General features: G+C 41.5%; 2 protein-coding genes across 10 annotated transcripts in view; both read right to left on the bottom strand.

The window, feature by feature from the left end:
• Positions 1-3,161, bottom strand: part of LOC118400572 (tensin-2-like) — a 69,084-nt gene extending 65,923 nt beyond the window's left edge. For all 3 annotated transcript variants that reach the window (XM_052473937.1, XM_052473941.1, XM_052473939.1), the window contains exons 1-3: positions 1,100-3,161; positions 648-851; positions 37-249 (exon numbers count right to left, since the gene is read on the bottom strand). The gene's annotated coding sequence lies outside the window, so the exon portion shown is untranslated. The remainder of the gene's footprint in view (positions 1-36; positions 250-647; positions 852-1,099) is intronic.
• Positions 3,162-15,761: 12,600 nt separating this feature from the next.
• LOC118400571 (eukaryotic translation initiation factor 4B-like) overlaps positions 15,762-25,888 on the bottom strand; it is a 31,384-nt gene continuing 21,257 nt past the window's right edge. For 6 of the 7 annotated variants that reach the window (XM_035797554.2, XM_035797553.2, XM_035797559.2 and 3 more), the window contains one exon: positions 15,762-16,126. In XM_035797554.2, the coding sequence (XP_035653447.1) occupies positions 16,046-16,126 (81 nt within the window). In that variant the 3' untranslated portion in view covers positions 15,762-16,045. The remainder of the gene's footprint in view (positions 16,127-25,888) is intronic. The other variant, XM_035797557.2, reaches the window with a different exon arrangement.

The following is a 25,888-nucleotide window of genomic DNA, read 5'->3' as shown; positions in this document are numbered from 1 at the left end:
GGAAGGAGGCGCTGAAGCACTTCAGGGATCACTGACCTCACCAGCTTGCTGTCTAAGACTGAACAGCTCCAGAAATGTATTCATTTAAAGCGTGCCCAGAGGGACCAGTCCATGCTTCTTCAGTGGCTTCTGGATGTGGGTGAACAGGGACCCCTGGAGTACCAGGCCTGGACCGGGGAAAGGCTGCCCTACGCAACCCCTCCGCTGTTGGACCCTTGCCAGAGAGAGCAAGCTTTGGGGAACCAGGGACTGTAAGGAGAGGAGAAACGTCCTCTGTTACAAGTGATTTGGTAATTCATTATCATTGATGGGTAAAATTAGTTTTTAAATAACATAGGACACAATGTTTCATTGCGAATTAAAAAGGTTGACTGGAATTACCTTTAATAAACTAACAGGACCATCAGTGGAAGAGGACAGCACTATGATACAGTAAAATAGACTACAATGCATAGTACAGTCAACAATGTGTGCAACATACAGTACCAAAAGTTTGGATACACCTACTCATTATTATTACTCATTAGGGTTTTCTTTATTTTTTACTATTTTCTATATTTCTAAATTCAAAGTATTGAAAGACTCCAAGACCTGAAGAACTCCCATTCCAAATCAGTCAGGTGAAAGATGATCACATTTCCTCTTACCTTGGCTGAGGCTTGATTGATACCATAACCATCCTCATCGTTGGGAGTTATCACCATAGTCCAATCTCTTGTGCCTCAACCCAGCCCTCTTGGTTTGAGGACCTCTACTATTTTGTTGTTCAGCTTCCAGTTCTCAGTCTCTCCCCTCCTCAGTACTCTGATGTGACCTACTCGGAGTTCTACTGGATTAACTTGTTTGTTTGACTGTTGGACAAGAAACAAAGCAAAGAGGGGCACCTTTTCTTAATTTGACTGTAGAGAAATTAAGTATAATGGGGGTGTACATTGATGGCGTCGGTGGGATTTTTACGGTGAGTAATTCAGCCTAATACGAGTTGAAATGGCTGAAAGTATAGTTCACATGCCTACATATATTTCATGATAATGAGCCATTCTATATCATTAACGTATTTCTCAGTCAGGCGTTATGAACTAAAATGTCTGATAATTACCTGCGGGAGATGCAGTTTCACCCTCTGAGGGAGAAGTAGCAGGGCTGGTTGGAGGGTCTCCGTGGCATTGGGGGGGGTTGTGCTACGAGGAGGCGGTGTCTTGCTGTCTCTTTTCCTTGCCGACTCCAGTCTCATCTCCCTCTCATACTCTTCCTCAGTAATAACCCTAGCTTTCAGTGGGGTCTTCATCTTACTTGGTCTTGGTGCCATCTTCTTTTAATTATCTATCTCTGTGAAGACCTCAGCCAATTCTGGATTATTCAGTCCTGCTGCCACCAGGGTTTGGACATGTACTTGCTGGGAGTTACTGCTGATGGTGGCACTGATGGAGTGGCGCTGATGGAGTCGCAGTCTTTTGGGGCTGTTGCTTTTTGGATGTCAAGGGAACTATTTTACTCCAATCTATGGCACTGGGATTAAAGGGGAAGATCCCAACTTTTCTGAACCCACTGATTACAATCTTCCGCTCTTTGCATTGCTGGTACGGCTGATGGAGAACCATGGGAAAGTCCATATTGGAAATGACTACGGAGTTTAAGTGGCAACGGTCTCCAACCACCTTGAAAAACCCAGTCTTCAAAGCAGAGAAGTAGGTCAAATCCAGGGGCTGCAGAACGTGAGAGCTGTTTGGAGGAAGAACTAGGAGCACAACATTATTTTCTTGCTGCCTAAATCACCTCCGGATCAAGGTGACTTTTGTTTCCATCAAACACCAGCAGCAGGGGGCGTGTTTTCACAGCATACTTGATGAAATGATTCCCAAACCACCCCCTGAAGAGTTCATAGTCAATCTATCCTGATGGCGATGTTCCAGAGAGCATTAGCTGTACCTTCCTTGGTGTAAGGTCCTCCTGGGAATCTCTTTCCAAAAATTTTGAAAGGGGGGTCATCTTCACCAGCCGCATTAAAGCAAGCCAGTACTGACACACGGTGACGTGTACCAAGTGCCTGGATGCAATTATTTTTTGAGCGCTTTGGTGCAAGGACCTTTCTTTTAGATGCATCCATCTGGAACCCTGTCTCAGCACAGTTGTAAATCTGACAAGGTTTATCCTTCAACCCATGTTGCTCCAGCGTCTTCTCCAGGAGCTCAAAGTATTCAGTCATATCAGGTTTTGTAGCCTGGTTGGCTCTGCATCTATTAAGGACGTCGTCTACCTTCTGCATGCTCTGGGGTTTTGCCTCCGTCTAAAAAACAACAACTATGTTTGGCCTAATGGGGTGACGTTATCTCCGGAGTTTCTTCTAACTCCTAATGGCAGTGCCGTATGCCACTCTGGCCTTGGTCGGGGGGAAGGAACCTTTCCACTTTTTCTGTCACCTGTGGTGGACCTTGGTACTTTAAACATTACATATGCCATTACTGATTGACATGACCCTATAGCCTCCTCCGTGTTTTCATTACTCCAAACTTTTTCCTGGCTGTGTTTTATTTTGGTTTGTAATTGAATATACCATGTGGTCTCTGCAAGGACATTGTTACGGATACAGTTATCCTGTGTGTGTGTGTGTGTGTGTGTGTGTATCCTGTGTGTGTTTTTTTTCTCTCCTTCTCTCCTCACAGGTGAAAACCATCACTCCCCAATCAGTCAACAATCAATCATCAATCAGAAGACACACCTCCTCCTATTTCCTGACCTATCACAGTTCCTTCCCCATGGTTTAAAAACCCCATCATTTGTTTGTTCTAAAGCTCAGCTCAGCAGCTCATCTCTAGCTCAATCCCCCTGTCTGTAGGTCTCTGTGTTTCACTCTCGCTTTGTGTCTTGACCTCTCTTTTGTTTAAAGCACCTCCATAGCACTTTGTCATCACCTGTGAGTATTGTTTTTGGTTATGGTGTTTGTTTGTTTGCTGGTGGGAAAAGGGGGAAACCAAGACAAGTCACCCATGGGCATACACTACCCGTAGGTGAACTTTGTTAAATACACTAGTTAGAACTGGGCGGACCACCCACTGTATTTTTGGTTAGTTAGTTAGTTGTTGTTAAAGTAGGCTAGTCTAGCTTAGGGGTGTGTTTTTGTATATTTATTGTTTCTTTCCTTGGGTCCAGCTCAGCCCCTTTTCCTGCCCCCCCATTACCGTGTGTTTATAAATAAACCTAGAGTTTGACGGTAGATTTCTGTTGTCGTGGTTATTTCGTTCACACTTTTACTTTGTCACAATAATTTGCATGAGTTATGTTACGGGTCTCATTACCATCCCCCCTAGACCGTCGGGCCAAAAGGGATTCGTAACAGACATGCAAACAATACAAATTATAAAGTCAAGGTTAGTCACATTCGCAACTCAAAGTTGGCTAGTTAGTTTGTAGCTAGCTATATAATTTTTTTAATATTTTAATGTCATAGTGTCATAGTTTAGCCCTAACAGCTAATTATTATTTATTTTTTAAATCACTGGTTAATTTATCAAATATCATTAAAGACATGATAAGCACGGCATCGTATCTAGCTAGCAAACTAAGTTATATTACCAAAATGCATGCCAGCCAGGTCACGTTAGATAACGATAGCAAACTAGCGAACGTTAGGTAGCTTGCGCCAAATGGACCAATTATACTTGCTCTTTTCCAATCCACTTAATTATTGAATGAAACATGTAGTTCGGTTTCTTCTAGTACGTCATATTTATTATTTTCATTTCTTACCATATAATCTGAATAAATTTTTCACGTGCTGCTCCGGAAGCAAAGATTGTACTGGCTAACGTTAGTGTTTACCAGACACTGTTCACATAGCTAGCCACTAAGATATGCGTCGATTTGGTGATTTCATTTAAACTCGCAAGGTGAGAGGAATATTACTTTATGACCAATGGAATTTTCTCATTGCTAAAGCAACCGACTGTTTTGTTTCTCAATCACTGCCACCTTCAATTTTAAAAAACGCGCAAAGTTCTGCTTAAATAAATAAAAGTAAGGATATGATCACTAACATAGCCTATATGACTAATGGGTTGTTAAGTAATTCCATTGATTTATATAAAATTACTTTTTATAACTAACATCAATTTTTTTCTACCCTTAACCTGCTGTCACTGCAAGACGTACTGCAAATTATATTCATTTGAATGGGACTAATAGGAAGTGGAATGGCTGTCCTAGAAGGGCTGTGTTACGCAAGCATACTTTAAAAAAACAACTATTGAAACATTGAAGAAGTGATGGCGCCAGATCACCATTGACAATAAACTCACATGATGATACAAACTCAAGCAGTACTACCATACCCCCCCCCCCCTTTTTTTTTACACGTTTCTTTTATTTAAATTTCACCTGTCTTTAACCAGGTAGGCCAGTTGAGAACAAGTTCTCATTTACAACTGCGACCTGGCCAATATAAAGCAAAGCAGTGAGGCAAAAACAACACAGTTACACATGGGATAAACAAACGTACAGTCAATAACACAATATAAAAATGTATATACAGTGTGTGCAAATGTAGTAAGATTAGGGAGGTAAAGGCAATAAATAGGCCATAGTGGCAAAATAATTACAATTTAGCATCAACACTGGAGTGATAGATGTGCAGATGATGATGTGCAATTAGAGATACTGGGGTGCAAAAGAGCAAAAATAAATAACAATATGGGGATGAGGTAGTTGGGTGGGCTATTTACAGATGGGCTGTGTAGAGGTGCAAGCTGCTCTGACAGCTGATGCTTAAAGTTAGTGAGGGAGATATGTCTTGAGGATTTTAGACCATCTTGATCAAGAGCTCACAAGCAGAGATCTCCTCTAACCCTCACAAATAGTTAATGAAATACAGTATAATAAGGTAGTCTTTTCCAGAATCTAGCTCACTTTTTCACAAAGCATCTCCAACCATCCCAGCTCCAAAGCCTCAGGGAGTCCCTTTCCAGTCAACAGTGAGAAAAGCATTAGACAATAGCATCACCACGTGGTGAGAAAGGAGAATTGCGACAATTCAGTTTCCTAGCTTCTGCTTCTTCCAGTGGAAATTCATGTACCAAACAATATAGGAACTCTTCTTTAAACTATCCATTCCGTCTCAAAGGACCTAAAGGTAACTACAGACATTGTGCCTAGTTCTGCTAGCAAAATGTGTGGGAATAGAGCACCCAAAGTCTGAGAGAAAGATTGAATATCCTCAGAATTACAAAAAAGACACTCAGTTGGGAAGGGACTACGGGGTCTATGAACAAACACATTCACCCAGTTGTCCTGGGCGGTAGATTTGCACGACTATTGTGAAATTGCTGGATTTGAGCACCCAACCCCTTTTGTCATACTCAAGCCAAAAGGCTAGCTCATTCCCCAGGCATCTCCAACCATTCCAGGCCCAAAGCACTCAGCTTCTAACATTGAGATGGGCGAGGAGCGAACAGTGCCATTAATTCATACATAGTTGGTTTCATTAATACCTTCTGGTAGATTTTGTGTGTGTGTGGGAACTGTAACTCATCAACATGGCTTCTGTTTGCATTGTTGCCAGAGTAACAATTTCAGTTTAACGAACGTTCCAAAATGTAAAATTGTTAAAGGTTTACTGTGGATTTTTAGCGACAATATTCAAACTGAAAACGACGACGCTATTCCTATAATATAGTCAAAGTCTGCATGGACACTTGATTATTTTTTTGCGGACGTTTAGACCTGAAACAGACACTTGTGTTCGCGGCTAACACAAATGTCATCTTAGCAAACTATTTCCCTTTCCCAGGAAGGGACAGGGCAGATGGGAAACCGGAGTTATGCTCCTACGATGTCTGGGTATTTACAGTGCCTTGCGAAAGTATTCGGCCCCCTTGAACTTTGCGACCTTTTGCCACATTTCAGGCTTAAAACATAAAGATATAAAACTGTATTTTTTTGTGAAGAATCAACAACAAGTGGGACACAATCATGAAGTGGAACGACATTTATTGGATATTTCAAACTTTTTTAACAAATCAAAACTGAAAAATTGAGCGTTTATTCAGCCCCTTTACTTTCAGTGCAGCAAACTCTCCAGAAGTTCAGTGAGGATCTCTGAATGATCCAATGTTGACCTAAATGACTAATGATGATAAATACAATCCACCTGTGTGTAATCAAGTCTCCGTATAAATGCACCTGCACTGTGATAGTCTCAGAGGTCCGTTAAAAGCGCAGAGAGCATCATGAAGAACAAGGAACACACCAGGCAGGTCCAAGATACTGTTGTGAAGAAGTTTAAAGCCGGATTTGGATACAAAAATATTTCCCAAGCTTTAAACATCCCAAGGAGCACTGTGCAAGCGATAATATTGAAATGGAAGAAGTATCAGACTACTGCAAATCTACCAAGACCTGGCCGTTCCCTCATGCAAGGAGAAGACTGATCAGAGATGCAGCCAAGAGGCCCATGATCACTCTGGATGAACTGCAGAGATCTACAGCTGAGGTGGGAGACTCTGTCCATAGGACAATAATCAGTCGTATATTGCACAAATCTGGCCTTTATGTAAGTGGCAAGAAGAAAGCCATTTCTTAAAGATATCCATAAAAAGTGTTGTTTAAATTTTGCCACAAGCCACCTGGGAGACACACCAAACATGTGGAAGATGGTGCTCTGGTCAGATGAAACCAAAATTGAACTTTTTGGCAACAATGCAAAACATTATGTTTGGCGTAAAAGCAACACAGCTCATCACCCTGAACACACCATCCCCACTGTCAAACATGGTGGTGGCAGCATCATGGTTTGGGCCTGCTTTTCTTCAGCAGGGACAGGGAAGATGGTTAAAATTGATGGGAAGATGGATGGAGCCAAATACAGGACCATTCTGGAAGAGAACCTGATGGAGTCTGCAAAAGACAATGATCCAAAACATAAAGCAAAATCTACAATGGAATGGTTCAAAAATAAACATATCCAGGTGTTAGAATGGCCAAGTCAAAGTCCAGACCTGAATCCAATCGAGAATCTGTGGAAAGAACTGAAAACTGCTGTTCACAAATGCTCTCCACCCAACCCCACTGAGCTCGAGCTGTTTTGCAAGGAGGAATGGGAAAAAATGTCAGTCTCTCGATGTGCCAAACTGATAGAGACATACCCCAAGCGACTTACAGCTGTAATCGCAGCAAAAGGTGGCGCTACAAAGTATTAACTTAAGGGGGCTGAATAATTTTGCACGCCCGATTTTTCAGTTTTTGATTTGTTCAAAAAGTTTGAAATATCCAATAAATGTCATTCCACTTCATGATTGTGTCCCACTTGTTGTTGATTCTTCACAAAAAAATACAGTTTTATATCTTTTTGTTTGAAGCCTGAAATGTGGCAAAAGGTCGCAAAGTTCAAGGGGGCCGAATACTTTCGCAAGGTACTGTATATCCCCACTTTCCATGAGCAGGAGTGTCACCTCAAAAATAGCCATGCAACTCTCAGAATAGGAATGGGAAAGCGTGTGTAAGACAAAACATCGCTCTCCATTGAGGAATGCACCTAGTCAACAAGGACCCTATTTTGGCTCAAACATTGATATGAACAACTCAAACATTGGCAATGGCATACAAGAGAGCAATGTGCATTGGTGACATTGCAGTATCTGTGGGTTGGAGTAATGTAACGTGTAGACAACATTGCCCATCATAAACATGAATATTATACAACAAATAAAGACAAATGGATCGCTGTGTTTACATGTGTGTGTCTACCCATGCCACTGTTTTTTCTTTAGATCAGGGATATTCAAGTCCTACCCTGGAGGTCCAGAGTACGGTTGCTTTTTTTGCTCTTCTACCTGATAATTAATTGCACCCACCTGGTGTCCCAGGTCTAAATCAGTCCCTGATAAGAGGGAAGAATGGGGGGGAAAGCAGTGCAACTGACATTGAGGTCCAGGTACTATATACGCTACATGACCAAACGTATGTGGACATTCATCAAAAATTTCATTACAAAATCATGGGCATTAATATGGACTTGGTCCCCTCTTTGCTGCTATGACAGCCTCCACTCTTCTGGGAAGGCTTTCCATTAGATGTTGGAACATTGCTGCGGGGGCTTCCATTTAGCCACAAGAACATTAGTGAGGTCGGGCACTGATGTTAGGCGATTAGGCCTGGTTCACAATCGGCGTTCCAATTCATCCCAAAGGTGTTTGACGGGGTTGAGGTCAGGGTTCTTTGCAGGCCAGTAAAGTTCTTCCACACCGATCTAGACAAACCATTTCTGTATGGACCTTGCTTTGTGCACTGGGGCATTGTCATGCTGAAACAGAAAAAAGCCTTCCCCAAATTTTTGCCAAAACGTTGGAAGCACAGAATCATCTAGAATGTAATTGTATGCTGTAGCGTTAAGATTTCCCTCAACTGGAACTAAGGGGACCATGAACATCAGCCCCAGACCATTATTCCTCCTCCACCAAACTTTACAGTTGGTACTATGCATTGGGGGAGGTAGCGTTATCCTAGCATCCGCCAAACCCAGATTTGTCCACCGGACTGCCAGATGGTGAAGTGTGTCCAATGGCGGTGAGCTTTACACCACTCCAGCCAACGCTTTGCATTGTGCATGGTGATCTTAGGCTTGTGTGCAGCTGCTCGGCCATAGAAACCCATTTCATCAAGCTCCTGAAAAACAGTTCTGGTGCTGACGTTGCTTCCAAAGGCAGTTTGGAACTTGGTTGTGAGTGTTGCAACCAAGGACAGACTATTTTTACGAGCTACATGCTTCAGGAATTAGCCAACGATTCAATTTCCACCAGGTAATAATTCCATTGGAAATTATACTGTATTTCTTATCAACATCAATGAATGAGGTCAAAGCATCCTACAAAGTCCTGTGTCATGCTAAATCAGGTTGACATGGTTAAATACTGCCAACAGCTACGGAGTCATACATTGCCCAGAGTCCAAAAGACAGTGAGGAACAATCATTAGCAAACTCCAGTAACCACCATGCCATGTGATACTGTGATTAAAATGGCAATTATCCACATACACTATCAGATTCACTAATCAGGGTGTTGTTAAGTTAGATGAAGTGTGGTAGGGCTGGGCTGGAACAAAAACGATTGCACATACATCAAGCCTCGAGGAATTGACTTTGAAACAACTGATTAGAAGTTCAATCTGAACCGTTTGTGATTGTGTTTGTTATATCTCACATGACACCAGGGGCGCCACTTTGGTTTTAGAAGTGGGGTGGCAATTGGACTAGTATTTTGTTAATTTATATATATTTTCAGTTGGATGTACAGCCGACACGGCCGCTCGGAGGTGTCCGCATGGTCCTAAAGCGCACCGGTACCGCGTTTTGTATCACATTCCAATTATAAAAATGGGGGAGGGGACAAAAATGCAATTTCAGAATGTGGGGGGAACATGCCCACCCCGTCACCAGTGAAAGTTGCGGTCCTGCATGACACTATCCATAAACATGTCCCGTAAATTGCTATTGGTTGTGTCACAGACAGAGCATTCTCCATAGACTAGGTGGACGTTATGCTACATTATGGTTTAAGACTGGGGGTCCTGGCTAGAATCATTGGTTTTGTTTACATGTTGATGGGTCACAAGACAACTCCAAAAAGCATTAGGCGAGATACTCACAGCACAATAAATTGAGAAGTGGTATAACTACCTAGATAGTACAGAATCATGGTCAATCTATTCATATCCCATTCAAGTCCCCAAAAATGATTGTCTCCTGAGGTAATATTGTAGTAATATTAGAATTTGCCATTTAGCCAATGCTTTTATCCAAAGCCACTTACAGTAATACATCCATACATCTTCCGATGGGTTGCCCCAGTGTGATTCAAATGCACAACCTTGACATTGCAAATGCCATGCTCAACCATTAAGCCACTGAAGGGTTAAACCTTACTTACCTCAGCCAGCTGCAGGATTTCAACTGGGACATCGTGGACCACTACTTTTGTGGATCCATCAGGTTCTGGAACGCATCTCTTTCCCTTGTGACGCTGGGTACTGTGAACGCATCCCATAGATATGGTAGTATGCTTCTCTAGTTTTTAAACTAGTCTTCTCTAGTTTTTTATGTCAGTTATGTCGGTTATCCCAAGGACCTGCTCTCCTTCCTTATATTTCTTTTCAAAGGGACCCACTCTCGTTTCTTCACTCCTTCACAGTGAATCTTGGTTCTGCCTTTGCTTCTTAGCCCCCCCCAAACCCTTTGACTGCTCACTCTAATCTGCCAGGACTGGACCCCTCAGCCTCCACTCAGTCCCTCTCTCCTCTCTCTGGCTGTCCCATCTCTCCCTTTCTCCCTCTGTCACTAGCTGTTCTCACTTCCCTTCCAGCCTGCACAAACCTTCCTCTCTCTCATCTCCTGTTACACCTCTCTGACTGCCCTCTCTCTCCACTTTCAACCTTTAAAGAAACACCCTTCTCTTGCTCTCTGTCGCTCCCCATCTCTTTTTACAATGTTCTCTCTAGCTGTTCCCCCTCTCCTGTCAGCTTGCTGCACAGACCCTCCCCTCTACAGGGAGAGGGGCAGCTGTTTTGGTCAGGCTGACATCAGGCCCTTCCCCATTTCTTGGTGTATGTTCAGCCTCTCTCTTTCTCTCCTCTCATATGGGAGCGATTAGATAGCGCCGCTCACTACGACACCCTGCACGGACTCCGCAACTTTGCACTTGAAGAGAGCAGACAGTGAAACGGTTCCTTCCTACCATTTTTCATCTCCTCCTTCTCTATGTCATGTGGGAACGACAAGAGAGAGTGCCTCACACACTCAAATAACCTGTCCACCCACTCGGAACCTGAAACTCTACTTGTGGAGAGAACACACACAGGACATCAGCACTGTAGTTCTCTCCATTTCTCACCCCTTCACCCTCTATGTTTTCCCTAAAAATCTCTCTCAACTGAAAACAATGAAAGACTCTGTTCCTTTAGAACTGTATATATCAAGGGGATGTTGTGTTAGTAAAAGTAGCGAGGCTGGAGAGGGTCTGCTCCTGTCCTGAAGGAGTCACATGGGGAGCTGGACCTCCTCGGAGAGCCAGCTGGTATTCCGGCCCAACCATCAGGAATAACACTCCACAGCAAAGAACAGGGGGTGGGAAACACAGTTACACCCCTCCCCGCCAACATTGAATTCCCATTCAAAATCCTATTTTCTCTGACCCTAAAATAGCCTTTTTACAATTAAGGACCGGCAAAATGTCCTAAATTGTCTGGATTTTAGGTGGTTTACTATTCTTGTAAGGACTTCTAGTACTCAAGTAAATTAAAATGTGTACACAAAAACCTGTCAGTATTCCTGAGGCAAATCATCAAGCAGCTGATGACTGTTTTAGCAGAGGAGTCCAGGACCCTCATGTCCCTGTCGAGACAGGCGTGAGGGAGGTGACGGGTGGCACAGCAGGACCCTCACCACCATGAGTTCTGTACACAGCGGTGGTTGAAGAGTGATCACCACCAGAGAAACAAACTGACATCCATGTTCAGGTCAGGACCACACCATGGGGTCTATTCATTGAGGTGAAATGTTCACAACGGTGCAGATTGAAATAGAGCAGACACTTCCAAATTCTGCATGACAATCATATCTGTTCAACATAATTCATTTCTATCTGAAGGTTTAACTGCGGCACAATGCAAACCGACATCTAATTATTGCTGATTAATGGCCGTCCTTGTCAAGGAACTGCATAAATACAAATTCATATAATGGGCTCTATGGAATAACATTACATATACAGATGAAGAAGGACGATTACATACACCTTAGCCAAATACATTTAAACTTCGTTTTTGACAATTCCCAACATTTAATCCTAGTAATAATTCCCTGTCTTTGGTTAGTTAGGATCACCACTTTATTTTAAGAAGGTGAAATGTCAGAATAATAGTAGAGAGAATGATTTATTTGAGCCTTAATGTCTTTCATCGCATTCCCAGTGGGTCAGCAACCTTTCGGTTACTGGCCCAACGTTCTAACCACGACTACCTGCTGCACCACAGGTAGTCTAACATGATGCAGCCACCACTATGCTTGAAGTTATGGAAAGGGGTACTCCGTAATGTGTTGTTTTGGATTTGCCCCAAACATAACTGTGTTCAGGACAAAAAGTGAATTGCTTTATCACATTTTTTGCAGTATTTAGTGACTTGTTGCAAACAGGTTTCGGAATATTTGTATTCTATACAGGGTTCCTTCTTTTCACTCTGTCAATTAGGTTAGTATTGTGGAGTAACTACAATGTTGCTGATCCATCCATCCATTAAACTGTTTTAAAGTCACCATTGGCCTCATGGTGAAATCCCTGGGCGGTTATTTTCCTATCCAGCAACTGAGTTAGGACGGGCACCTGTTGTTTTGTAGCAACCGGGCTCCTGAGTGGCGCAGCGGTCTAAGACACTGCATCTCAGTGCTATAGGCATCACTACAGACACCCTGGCTCAAACCCAGGCTGTATCACAACCGGCCATTATTGGGAGGCCCATAGGGCAGCGCACAATTGGCCCAGTGTCGTCCGGGTTTGGCCGGTGTAGGCTGTCATTGTTATTAAGAATTTGTTCTAAACCGACTTGCCTGGTTAAAAGAAAAATGATACACCATCCAAAGCGTAATTAATAACTTCACTTAACTTCAAGCTCAAACGGACATTCAATGTCTGCTTTTTTATTATATTTTTACCAATCTGTAATAAGTGGCATTCTTTGCAAGGCATTGGAAAACCATAGTCTTTGTGGTTGAAATCCAGTGCTCGCCTGATGGACCATAAAGATAATTGTCAGTGGGGTACAGAGATCAGGTAGCCTTTCAAAAATCATGTTAAATACTATTATTGCACTAAGGGAGTCCTTAAGTCAATTTGTGACTTAAGCACATTTTTACTCCTGAATTTATTTAGGCTTGCCATAACAACAGGGTTGAAAACTTGACTCAAGACATTTCAGCTTTTAATAAATAATTATATTATATAATAATATGATATTTTCACAGAATGAAGTCTGAATCACCAACAGCTGGCGAAATATGTAGTTGATGGCTTTTTAATGTCAATATTGCGCCAGTCAGCGAGTGTTGAGAAATGTATACATCTGCACTGTGATGGGGGATAATGGTGATGAGATTAAGTTGAGATGAGTCTGTGGGGAGGCATTATTACTGTTGGCTGCCAACAGTAACAAAGACCCACCTAAATGCTTGAAATGCTGTACAAGTAACTTATGTCTGGATTACATTGATATGGTATTTCTTGTATATTGCTTAATTCTTGTGTATTTTTATTCCTTGTGTTATTTAAATGATTTATATTTTTAACTCTTCATTGTTAGTAATAACCTTTACGATAAAGTCTACACCGGTTGTTTACGGTGCATTTGAAAACAAAAATTTGATGTCCCACGTAGAACAAGTGCTGTACAAGAAACGTCAGTTTTGATGAGTATCTTCAAAACCTATCAAAATATTCATTTACATTTTTTCCAATTAATTGGGAATTGGGATGCAGTTTGCCTCCCCATATCAAATCTGGTATAATCAAAACCTCATAGCTTAAAGTAAAACAATTAATCTAATTTGTCACATACGCCCAATAAAATGGTGACTTAACCGTGAAACGCTTGATTACGAGCCCTTCCAAACAATACAGTTAAATAATAGAATGAAAAATAGTACCACAAATGGAATACAATACATAAGAATTGAGCTATATACAGGGTGTACCAGATCAATGTTCAGGTATACAAGGTTTTTGAGGTAGTTATGTACATGAAGGAAGGGTAAAGGGACTAGGAATCAGGATAGATCATAATACGAGTAAAATAAAGGACAGAGTAGCCGTGTGTTGGTGTTGTGTGTGTGTATGTGAGGGGTTTTTGCTTTTAGTGTCAGTGCAGTGTGTGAGTATATAATGTGTGTATATATAGTCTTGTGAATGTGGATAGTCAGGTAAGTGCAGATAATTAAAACGGTTACCCGGACTAACTATTTAGCAGTCTGTTGGCTTGGGAATAGAAGCTGTCTCGGAGCCTGTTGGTCCAAGAGCCGATGCTCCGGTACTGTTTGCCTCACTGTAGTCTATGGCTTGGGTGGCTGGAGTCTTTGGCAATTTTTCTGACCTTCCTCTGACACTGCCTGATATGGGGGTCCTGGATGGCAGGGAGCTTGGCCCCAGTGATGCACTGGGCTGTCAGCACTTCTGTAGTGCTTTGCGGTCAAGGGTGGTGCATTTGCCATACCAAGCGGTGATGCAGCCAGTCAAGATGCTCTTGATGGTGCAGTTGTAGAACTTTGAGGATCCAAAAGGCCCATGCCAAATCTTTCCAGCCTCCTGAAAGGGAAGAGGCGCTCTGGTGGCATTTTCGTGACTGTGTGGTCCATGTTAACCCCTTAGTGATGTCAACGCCAAGAAACTTGAACCTCTCGTCCTGCTCCACTACAGCCCTGTCGATGTGGATGGGGGCATGCTCTCCCCTCTCAAAAATGTAGTCCACAATCAGCTCATTGATCTTACTAACATTGAGGGAGAGCTTGTTGTCCTGGCACAACCCTGCCATGTCTCTGACCTCCTCCCTTAAGGCTCCCATCGACATCGGTGTTCAGGCTTACCACCATGCCAGCAAACTTGGTGTTGGAGTTGTGGGTGAATAGGGAGTACAGGAGAGGACTATGCACACACCCCGGAGGGGCTCACATGGTGGTTGTGTTGTGGCCTACCCTTATCACCTGGCGCCACAGCCCGTCAGTGGGGATCTGATAGGTTGTCTCTGAATATATTGATAATTATTACACTGCTGTTACTCTGTCATCTATGCAGTCACTTTAATAACTCTACCTACATGTACATATTACCTCAACTAACCTGTGACCCCGCACACATTGACTCTGTACCGGTACCCCGAATATAGCCTTGCTACTGTTATTTTACTGCTGCTATTTAATTATTTGTTACATATTTTTTACTTTCTTAACTGGATTGTTGGTTAAGGTCTTGTAAGTAAGCATTTCACTGTTGTATTCAGCATGTCACAAATACATTTTGATTTTAAAAAATAATTCCAAGCTACTTCCCAAAACACTGTCAAACACCTTCCCAGTACATCTCAATAGATCAGTAGCACTGCTTGCTGGCTAAAGTTCTGTCCTACACTAGTAGTACCAGCTTCAGACATTTCTCAAAGGTAGACTTTCATTGGGTGCGCTATTTTCCAGAGGATGTCTGGTTATTAGATGTGTGGGCAGAGCTGGCATTCGATTTGCAATTTAGTAGTCTGGTGGCAAATGCCGATTGCTCCACTCAACAGACCAGCTAGAAGGAGTAAAAAATAAATAAATGCTTGTGGTAGAGAACTTCTGATCATTAAGAAACATTAGAACCGCCACAAAACAAGGCCTCCTTTATTGATCAGCATTTTTTTTGTTTAGTTAGTGACGACATTCACCTCCCCGTGCTCTACAGTACTCAATTACAACGGCAAACTCTGCCTTCACTTACGTAGTTTCAGTGTCCGCCAGCAGGGCAAAATAAGCCCCCCCAATGAGGACGATGTCATTATGAGTATTGGCTGGACCAATCGGCGAGAATATATACTTTTATCCTACTTAGCCAGCTGTCAGGTAAATAAAACACTGCCTTTTTAACTGCACATGTGATTTAATAGGTCAGGCTGACAAGCAAGCATCCAGTAACCAACGTCATCCTTTTCCACTGGGGAGAAGGATGGAGCCCAACGCATACCATCACAAATGTAAACAATTTGTTTTTACCCCACTTTTTTATTTATTACAATTAATTCAATATTCCATATTTTCTTGTGTCGACTATTCCTTTCCCTTTCCATTTAAAACAAGTCAGTATATGACTATTCTTTTTAGAAACTGAAAAGTCCTGAAAGGGGGAGGGGAGGGAGGGTTACGAGTTAGGAAAGTAGGTAGGAGTGACGACCTCCCAGGTGCCTCTACACCAGGTGAGGAGACTTTCATATTTAATGTGAGATTCTTTCATTGACTGGATCTTCTTTTCACTCCCCCGCTCTCGCTTTATTCTATGCTGTCCTCCACGTCGTCTCCTTGCTCGCTGTCCATTAGCAAAGCGGCGTATTTACTGGCTGAGCTGAATTTCTGAAACAAAAAAAAAACTCAGATCAGGAGAGATCCTAACATTGCTCATTTGGTCCCACATTACAATAAATGTCCTTAGTTATGTATTTTCATGGTACAGTGCTACTACAGGTAACGGGTCAAACACTTAAATACTATGTCACAATTTGCACCTAAACTGCACATTGTATTATAAAAAATAAATCAGATTTAAGTGAGACGTATTTGCGCCATTACATTCCTGTTTGTGGCCGGCCTGTTAGCTTGCACAATTCATGCCATTCTCCTTTTACCTATCATCAACAAGTTGTTTTCACCCTCAGAACTGTTACTGACTGGATGTTTTTTGTTTGTAGCACCATTCTCAATAAACTAGCCAGAGTAGTGCGCGAAAAGGCTAGAAGACAGGCCATTCCTGACATATAGGCACCGACAATCATACCATGCTCAGTCGATTGTTTTGCCCAGTTCATCTGAACAGTAACCGAATGAGTTGATGCCTGTCTACCTTCTTTATATAGCAAGCCACGGCCAGACTCCACAGTTGTAAAGTTGGCTAATGTCCTTTGGGTGGTAGATCATTCTTGACACACACAGTGAAACTGGAGAGCGTAAAAAACCCAGCAGTGTTGCAGTTCTTGACACAATCCGGTGCGCCTGTCACCTGCCATACCCTGTTCAAAGGCACTTAAATATTTTCTTGCCCATTCACCCTCTGAATGGCACACGAACACAATCTGTGTCTCAATTGTCTCAATGCCTAAAAATCCTTCATCTACACTGACTGAAGTAGATTTAAGTGACATTAATAAAAAGGGATCACAGCTTTCACCTGGTCAGTCTCATGGAAAGAGCAGATGTTCATAATGTTTAATACACTCAGACATATATACATACACACACATCACCAGTCAAAAGTTGACACCTACTCATTCAAGGTTTCTTTACCATTTCCTACATTGTAGAATGGTGAACACATCAATACTATGGAATCATGTAGTAACCAAAAAGTGTTAAACAAATCAAAAAATATTTGATATGAGATTCTTCAAAGTAGCCACCCTTTGCCTTGATGACAGCTTTGCACACTCTTGGCATTCTCTCAACCAGCTTCATGAGGAATGCTTATCCAACAGTCTTGAAGGACTTCCCACACATGCTGAGCACTTGTTGGCTGCTTTTCCTTCACGCTGCGGTCTAACTCATCCCAAACCATCTCAATTGGGTTGAGGTCGGGTGATTGTGGAGGTTAGGTCATCTGATGCAGCACTCCATCACACTCCTTGGTTAAATAGCCCTTACACAGCCTGGAGTTGTGTTGGGTCATTGTCCTGTGGAAAAACAAATGACAGCCCCACTAAGTGCACACCAGGTGGGATGGCATATCGCTGCAGAACACTGTGGTAACCATGCTGGTTAAGTGAGCATTGAATTATGAATAAAATCACTGAGTGTCACCAACGAAGCAGACCATAGGACCATACTCAGACCATAGGACAGACTTTCACCGGTCTAATTTACATTTCTCGTGTTTCTTGGCCCACGCAAGTCTTCTTATTGGAGTGGGTTCTTTGCTGCAATTCGACCATGAAGGCCTGATTCACAGTCTCCTCTGAACAGTTGATGTTGAGATGGTGTCTGCTACTTGAACTGCTACTGTGAAGCATTTATTTGGGCTGCAATCGGAGGTGCAGTTACTCATGAGAGCCAGATTCAGAGGGCTTGATGTTCTTTGAGATTGTACTTCAAGAACTTGGAAGGTTTCTTCAAGTTAAAAGACACTTTGGGGAAAAGGACAACTCAGCTCCATCATTCATTGAATCACATGGCATTATCAGTGGGTTGTGATGAATGAGCTAACTACTTTATTTTTTTCATTGGCAATATTAGCACATTTAGGCATGACATGCCAGAAACAAACACTAACACATCCAAGTTTATCTGACCAAATTACGAAAGACAAGCATTATAATTTTGAATTCTGTAAAGTGAATATGGAAGAGGTGAAAAAAGTATTGTATCAACATGACAAGCCACCGGGGTCTGACAACTTGGAAAAGTTAGTTTCAGAGTGGGTGGCAAGGAATAAGTTAGTCCTAAATATTTCTAAAACTAAAAGCATTGTATTTGGGACAAACCATTCACTAAACCCTAATTCTTGTAATAAATCACGTGGAAATTGAACAAATTGAGATGACTAAACTGCTTGAAGTAACCCTGGATTGTAAACGGTCATGGTCAAAACATTGAGTTAAGAGTAGCTAAGATAGGGAGAAGTCTGTCTATAATAAAGTGCTGCTCTGCCTTCTTAAACACAATCAACAAGGCAGGTCCTACAGGCCCTAGTTTTGTCGCAGCTGGACTACTGTTAAGTTGTGTGGTCAGTTGCCACAAGAAAGGACTTTGGAAAATTGCAATTGGCTCAGAACAGGGCAGCACGGCTGGCCTTTGATGTAGAGCTAATATGAATAATATGCATGTCAATCTCTCCTGGCCAAAGGTAGAGGAGATTGACTTCATCGCTACTTTTATTTATGAGCGGTATTGACATGTTGAATGCACCGAGCTGTCTGTTTGAACTACTGGCGCAAAGCTCAGAAACCCATGCATACCCCACAAGACGTCTCTCCCCAAGTCCAGAACAAACTATGGGAGGCGTACAGTACTACATAGAGCAATGACTACATGGAACTCTATTCCACATCAAGTAACTGATGAAAGCAGTAAAACAAAAAACACCTTAAGGAACAGCAGGGACTGCGAAGCAACAAACATAGGCACAGACACATGCATACACAGACGATAACATATGCACTATACACAGATTTTGTACTGTAGATATGTAGTAAGGACCTGAGGGGGCACAGTCTTTTGTGAAATCTGTGAATGTATTTTAATGGTGATCCTAAATAAATACAAATACAACTGATTGGCTCAACAACTTTTAACAAGGCACACCTGTTAATTGACATGCAATCCAGGTGACTGCCTCATGAAGCTGGTTGAGTGCGCAAAGCCATCAAGGCAAAGGGTGGCTACTTTGAAGAATCTCAAATATAAAATACACTTTTTGCTTACTAAATGATTCCATGTGTTATTTCAGTTTTATTCACAATTATTCTACAAGTTAGAAAATAAAAATAAAAACCCTAGAATGAGTAGGTGTCAACTATTGACTGGTACTGTATTTACACATTTTAAGGACAATGTAAAGTCCATTATTCATCTGAAGAGTAGGAATTAGGCTGTGTGAGAAGGTTTCAATCCTAAGCAACCTGCATACATCAAACAATGTGTACAATAGACCATCATAGCTACTGTAGTTGGTCAAAGCTGTGTGATGGAAAACCTTGGTGGAGCATGCATTGTGGTGCTCATGTGAATTTACTTTATTTTCCTGCTTCAGACCAATGCCTACTTCACACTTAACAATTTTTAGTTTCCATTGATTTCCACATGCAAAAGGTGTCTTCAGAAATTTAATTTGCACTTCAAAGTGTAAATTGTCTCAATTTAATGTCCAGAACCCGGTTTCGCAAAAGCATCTTCATGCTAAATTCACCGTTAGGACCTTCGTAGGTACCTTGTTAAATCTCAGAGCCGTTTCCCAAAACCATTGTAACTAAAGTAGCACTTAGACCACTAATTTACCTCAGAGCACTCGTAGAACAGCTAACTGGTTCGTTCAATCATTTTTTTGCCCTTCCGTGTCACTTCATACATACTCTCCCCGATAAACAAAGATTCAAGATTGTCTCTGACCACCAATATCTTCAGAACGAAATTGACTACAATACCAAGTTGCTAATGTCTTTGCAATTGTTATAAAAAAGCAAAGGGTAAAAATATGCTTCAAAGGAAAACCGAGATAACTGCAATAAAGACAAATACAATTGGCTAAATAGCCTATATTATTAAATCATTTTCATGTTCAATAAGTTGAGTTCCATTTTGCTAATTGTAGGCTGTAATTTGCCTCAATTCCATGGTATAGGACTAACATGTGTGCAATGTGACAAATATTGGATTTAGTGCATAGCCTAAGCATTACAATAACACCCTGACTACACCACTCGCATTGCAAAATACATTTTTAAACCTTTTTATTATTGCACCCACTGCTCGCGAGCATCTGCGTTGCCACGGGCTAAAATAGAAGTCAGTTCTATTTGTGACGTAGATCGCGCTGCAAGTCCTGCCTCTCCCATATTCTCATTGGTTAAAAGAAGCAGATACCCACGTGCCATCTCATTGGTTATACCCACGTGGGTGATTGAAAGGAACTGTTGTCGGTCATCGTGGTAATACTACGAAAGTTTAGATGCCACTCACCATAAAGTTCAAATAATAAAAATCCTTGAAGGAGGAGAGATGACTAGAAACGAGTCAGTTGACCATTTCATGTGTGGATTAATTGGAGTAGAGGACCTTGTGCATTTCAGGTGAAATAACTCCATGTTTAAATCCCAGGACAAATTAGCTAGCAACTGCAAGCTAGCTAGCTAAATTGCCATAAATGTTAAAATGCGTTTTGACCTGCCCCCAAATTAATGTAATAGGTTCAGTGTTTGTTTTGATATTTTAACCCGCTTGTCGTGATCGTGTTTGGTGTGGGGGGGACAAAATACATTTATGCACGATGGCGCATGTGCGCAGCCGTTTTGGGTTTTGTGTGAGCCACCTCAATATTTGCAGCCATTGTATCTAATTTTAAGGTAAGATTTGAATGGAGAACGCTGATCCAAGAGCAGCACAACCTTTCTTTCGATCCTATCAGTATCGACACATGCTCTAACGACACACTTATTGAAAGTTCTCCCTACATCGTGTTTTGGGAAAGATGAGTTCTACGAACGTTATATTAACGATGCATCGTAAAAAATAAAATAAAAACTCAAGTTCCATCGCTATCAGGAAACTGGGCCCTGGCTATTACTTCAGACATGGCTATATGCATTCATGCAAAACATGGGAGTCTATCTTTAAAGAGGGGTGAATATCAACCTTCTGTAGCTCAGTTGGTAGAGCATGGCGCTTGTAACGCCAGGGTAGTGGGTTCGATCCCCGGGACCACCCATACGTAGAATGTATGCACACATGACTGTAAGTCGCTTTGGATAAAAGCGTCTGCTAAATGGCATATATTATTATTATTATTATAACAGCTGCTTTACCTTTAGCACATACCAGTTCCTGTAAGTGACTTAATCATTTGGCTGAGTGCAATTGGAAAGTTTTGTTTACTTGTTGATGGCTACTTCCCACTAAGGGGACCTACACCAAGGTCTTTTGCCTGTCTTTTTCAGTCCTGCCCGGATGTGTTTTTTTTTGGGGTCTATTTTTGGTGCGGTCCGGCCTCGATTTCCCTAAAAACACACCACTTCGATACAAGAACATTTTTGCAACGGGTTAGGGAGAGCATTTTTGCCAACTCTTTCCCCAACCTTAAATTATCCTAATGTGCTGGGTAAGTATAACATTATTTTTTAAAGGGTCTAGCTGTATCGAAGCAGTGTATTTAGGGAATCTCGTCCACGGATGTTGATTTTAGTACTGGACCAAATCTAAACCAATCATAGACGTCTAATGATGGATTCAGATTTGGTCTGGTCAGCACAGTAGAGGTAATCAAACGTCTCTATGGGGACCCCAGGCCGTTCCATGTAATTGATCTATTCCAGAGCTAGCACTCCTGAGTCAACTAATTCTCAACCTCTTGAATAACTATATCAGAGCTAAAGCAAAATTGTGAAACGTCTGGGGTTCCCCGAGGAGAGGTTTGAAAACCACTGCAGTAGAGCAAAAAAAAAAAAAAAAAGTATTAGTATTTCAATAGTATAATAGTAAATATTAATTCGGAACCAAAAAAAATACCTGATTTCAACATCCGGAAAATAAGCTTTAACGTCAGGAAAATATATTTGAAACATTGTCTAAAATATATCTGGGAAAAATGGCCTTAAAAAAGTAATTTGTACTGGGTTCAGATTTCTGGGGACACACTGAACTGTAACTTGAAAAGGTTGATTGGACTCCCGAGTGGCTAGAGGAGTCACCACAGACCCTAGTTCGATTCCAGGCTGTATCAAAACTAGCCGTGAGTGGGAGTCCCATAGGGCGGCGACACAATTGGCCCAGTGTCCGTTTGGGTTTGGCCATCATAAATAATTTGTTCTTAAAAGACATGCCCAGTTAAATAAATTGGTTAATACCTTTTGAATCAAAGTTAGTGCTAAGAAAATTGCATGGAAAGAGCATGTACTGAATGAACAAATCATAAGTTAAGCGCTGGAATTTGTCCTGGATGCTAGAGCAGCAACGTGTCGGTCTCGTGTGTTGATCTAGCTAATTAAATAGCTAGCATGTGTACACTCACAGCAATGCACAGCCAATGGGCTACTTGCATGTGCATTGGCCGGGTTTAGATTCAACATATCTAACAATTTCTTAGCAAGACGATTCGTTTTCAAATCAGCTACAGTTTGTGTTGGTATAGGCTTATCTTGGTTGAGGAAATGTAGGCTCGCTAGCAGTGTTTCTGCTGAACCTGAAAATCTGGCTGCACACGTAGGCATCTTGCCAGTTTGACTATCATGCTGGTGTAACTAGATGAGCATGCCAATTGAAGTTTGCAGCATGGCGGTTTATCAAAGTTTGGTGTTGACAGTGCACTTTGCTTAGCTACATTTACATTTAAGTCATTTAGCAGACTTATCCAGAGCGACTATGCTTTATGGAATGTAGCTACTGAATTTGAAGTCAACATTGGTACAGTCTTGTTGTTGGCTTACAGTTACTGGCTGTAATAGCAAAGGACATTTGCCATCTTGTTTGTGCTCTGATTTACAGTGCCTTCAGAAAGAATTCAGACCCCTTGACTTTTTTGTTGTTACAGCCTTATTCTAAAATGGATTTTAAATTATTATTATTTTTTATGTATATATATATATATATATATATATACATACACAATCTACACACAATACTCCATCAAAGTGAAAAGATTTAGTAATTTTGCCAAATTAATTTTAAAAACTAAATACCCTTATTTACATTAGTTTTCAGACCGTGCGCTATGAGACTCGAAATTGAGATCAGGTGCATCCTGTTACCATTTATCATCCTTGAGATCTTTCCACAACTTATTGAGTCCACCTGTGGTAAATTCAATTGATTGGACATGGATTTGGAAAGGCACACACACCGGTCTATAAAAGATCCAACAGTTGACAGTGCATGTCAGAGCAAAAACCAAGAGCACTGAGACAGGATTGTGTAGAGCACTGAGACAGGATTGCGTTGAGGCACAGATCTGGGGAAGGGTACCAACTAATTTTTTGCAGTATTGAAGGTCCAAGAACATAACGGCCTCCATTCTTAAATGGAAGTTTGGAACCACCAATACTCTTCCTAGAGCTGGCCGCTTGGCCAAACTGAGCAAATCAGGGTTACAAGGGCCATGGTCAGGGAGGTGACCATGAACCAGATGGTCATTCTGACAGAGCGCTAGGGTTCCTCTGTGGAGATGGGAGAACCTTCCAGAAGGACAACCATGGCACTCCACTAAATCAGGCATTTCTGGTAGAGTGGCCAGACGGAAGAAACTCTTCAGTAAAAGGCACGACAGCCCACTTGGAGTTTGCCAAAAGGCACCTAAATACTTTTTCAATGGGTTTTCATGGTTTCTCTCTTCCTTTACAGAGGTGCTATCCTCAGATAATAGCATCGTTTGCTTTTGTCGAAAAGCCTTTTTGAAATCTGACATGTTGGCTGGATTCACAACAAGTGTAGCTTTAATTTGCTATCTTGAATGTGTGATGTAATGAAAGACTTATAGTAATTTATTTGAATTTGGACCCGTGCATTTTCCCTGGCTTTTGGCCAGGTAGGACACTAGCGTCCCACATATCCCAGAGAGGTTAAACAAGTCATTTTTTTCCTTTCACCAATTTGGACTGTTGTGTATGTCCATTACATATATACATTACATAATATTATTATATTATTATATTATTATTATATATTACATATAATCCAAATTAAAAATCAATTTAAATTACAGGTTGTAATGCAACAAAATAGGAAAAATGCCAGTGGGGATGAATACTTTTGCAAGGCACTAATAAGCAAGACAAGACAATGCAAGTGCAGCATCGGGACAAGTCTCAATGTCCTTGAGAAGCCCAGCCAGAGCTCAGACTTCAACCCGATGGAACATCTCTGGAGACCTGAAAATAGCTGTGCAGCAACACTCCCCATCCACCCAACATCGCTCGAGTGGATCTGCAGAGAAGAATGCAAGAAACTCCCAAATACATGTGCAAAGCTTGTAGCGTCATACCCAAGAAGACTCGAGGCTGTAGTCGCTGTCAATGTGCTTCAACAATGTACTGAGTAAAGGATCTGAATACTTATGTAAAATTAAACATGAGCAAACATTTATTTCTTAAAGCCTGTTTTTGCTTCATCATTATAGGGTATTCTGTGTAGATTTATGAGGGGGGGACGACAATGTAATCAATTTTGGAATAACTTAACAAAATGTAGAAAAAGTCAAGGCTTCTGAATACTTCCCAAAGGCACTGAACAAAAATATAAAACCAAACATGCAACAATTTCAAAGATTTTACTGAGTTAGTTCATAAGGAAATCATTCAATTAAAATAAATGCATTAGGACCTAATCTATAGATTTCACATGATTGGGAATACAGATAGGCATGTTTGTCACAGATACCTTTTAATTTTTAAAGTACTGTATGGGCATTGATCAGAAAACCAATCAGTATCTGGTGTGACATCTTCACATGGAGTTGATCAGGTTGATTTTGGCCTGTGGAATGTTGTCCCACTCCTCTTCAATGGCTGTGGGAAGTTTATGGATATTGGTGGAAACTGGAATACGTTGAGCATGTTAATCCAAGAGCATCCCAAACATGCTCAATGGGTGACATGCCTGGCGAGTATGCAAGCCATGGAAGAACTGGAACATTTTTAGCTTCCAGGAATTGTGGATCTCGTCACGGTATCTCTGCATTCAAATTGCCATTGAGTTTGTTGTCCTTCGCTTATGCCTGCCCATACCATAACCACCACGGAGCACTCTGTTCACAACGTTGACATCAGCAAACCTACACAACACCATACACATGGTATGATTGTGAGGCCATTTGGACAAACTGCCAAATTCTCTAAAATGACATTGCAGCAGCTTATGGTAGAGAAATTAACATTCAATTATCTGGCAATAGCTCTGGTGGACATTCCTGCAGTCAGCAAGCCAACTGCATGCTTCCTCAACTTGACATCTGTGGCATTGTTGTGTCAAAACTTTTTAAACACATTTTAGAGCTGCCTTACATTGTCCCTAGTACATGTTGCACCTGTGTAATGATCATGCTGTTAAATAAGCTTCTTGATATGCGATACATGTCAGGTGGATCGATTATCTTGGCAAAACATTTACGCGCACGAACAGAGATGTAAACTAATTTGTGCACAATGAGATTAATACGCTTTTTGTGCATAAGAAAAACTTTTGTTTATGTTTAATTTCAGCCCATGAAACATGGGGCCAACACTTTACATGTTGCGTTTAGATTTTTGTTCAGTGTAATTTAGGACTTCAGCCATATGAAAAATCCCCCATAGCAAAATATACCCATCTCGCTAAAAACCTTTTGCTTGTAGCTTGCTTCTCATCCAACTGGTGTTAGCTAGCTAGCTACAGCTGCTACTGTTGCGCAGCAACAGAGTTGTTGGTTCCGGTTTTAGAACTCAGATT

This window comes from Oncorhynchus keta, chromosome 21 (genome assembly GCF_023373465.1).
Source record: "Oncorhynchus keta strain PuntledgeMale-10-30-2019 chromosome 21, Oket_V2, whole genome shotgun sequence".
NCBI lineage: Eukaryota > Metazoa > Chordata > Actinopteri > Salmoniformes > Salmonidae > Oncorhynchus > Oncorhynchus keta.
The sequence above is the reverse complement of the archived record's forward strand: the minus strand, read 5'-3'. Positions and strand labels throughout refer to the sequence as shown.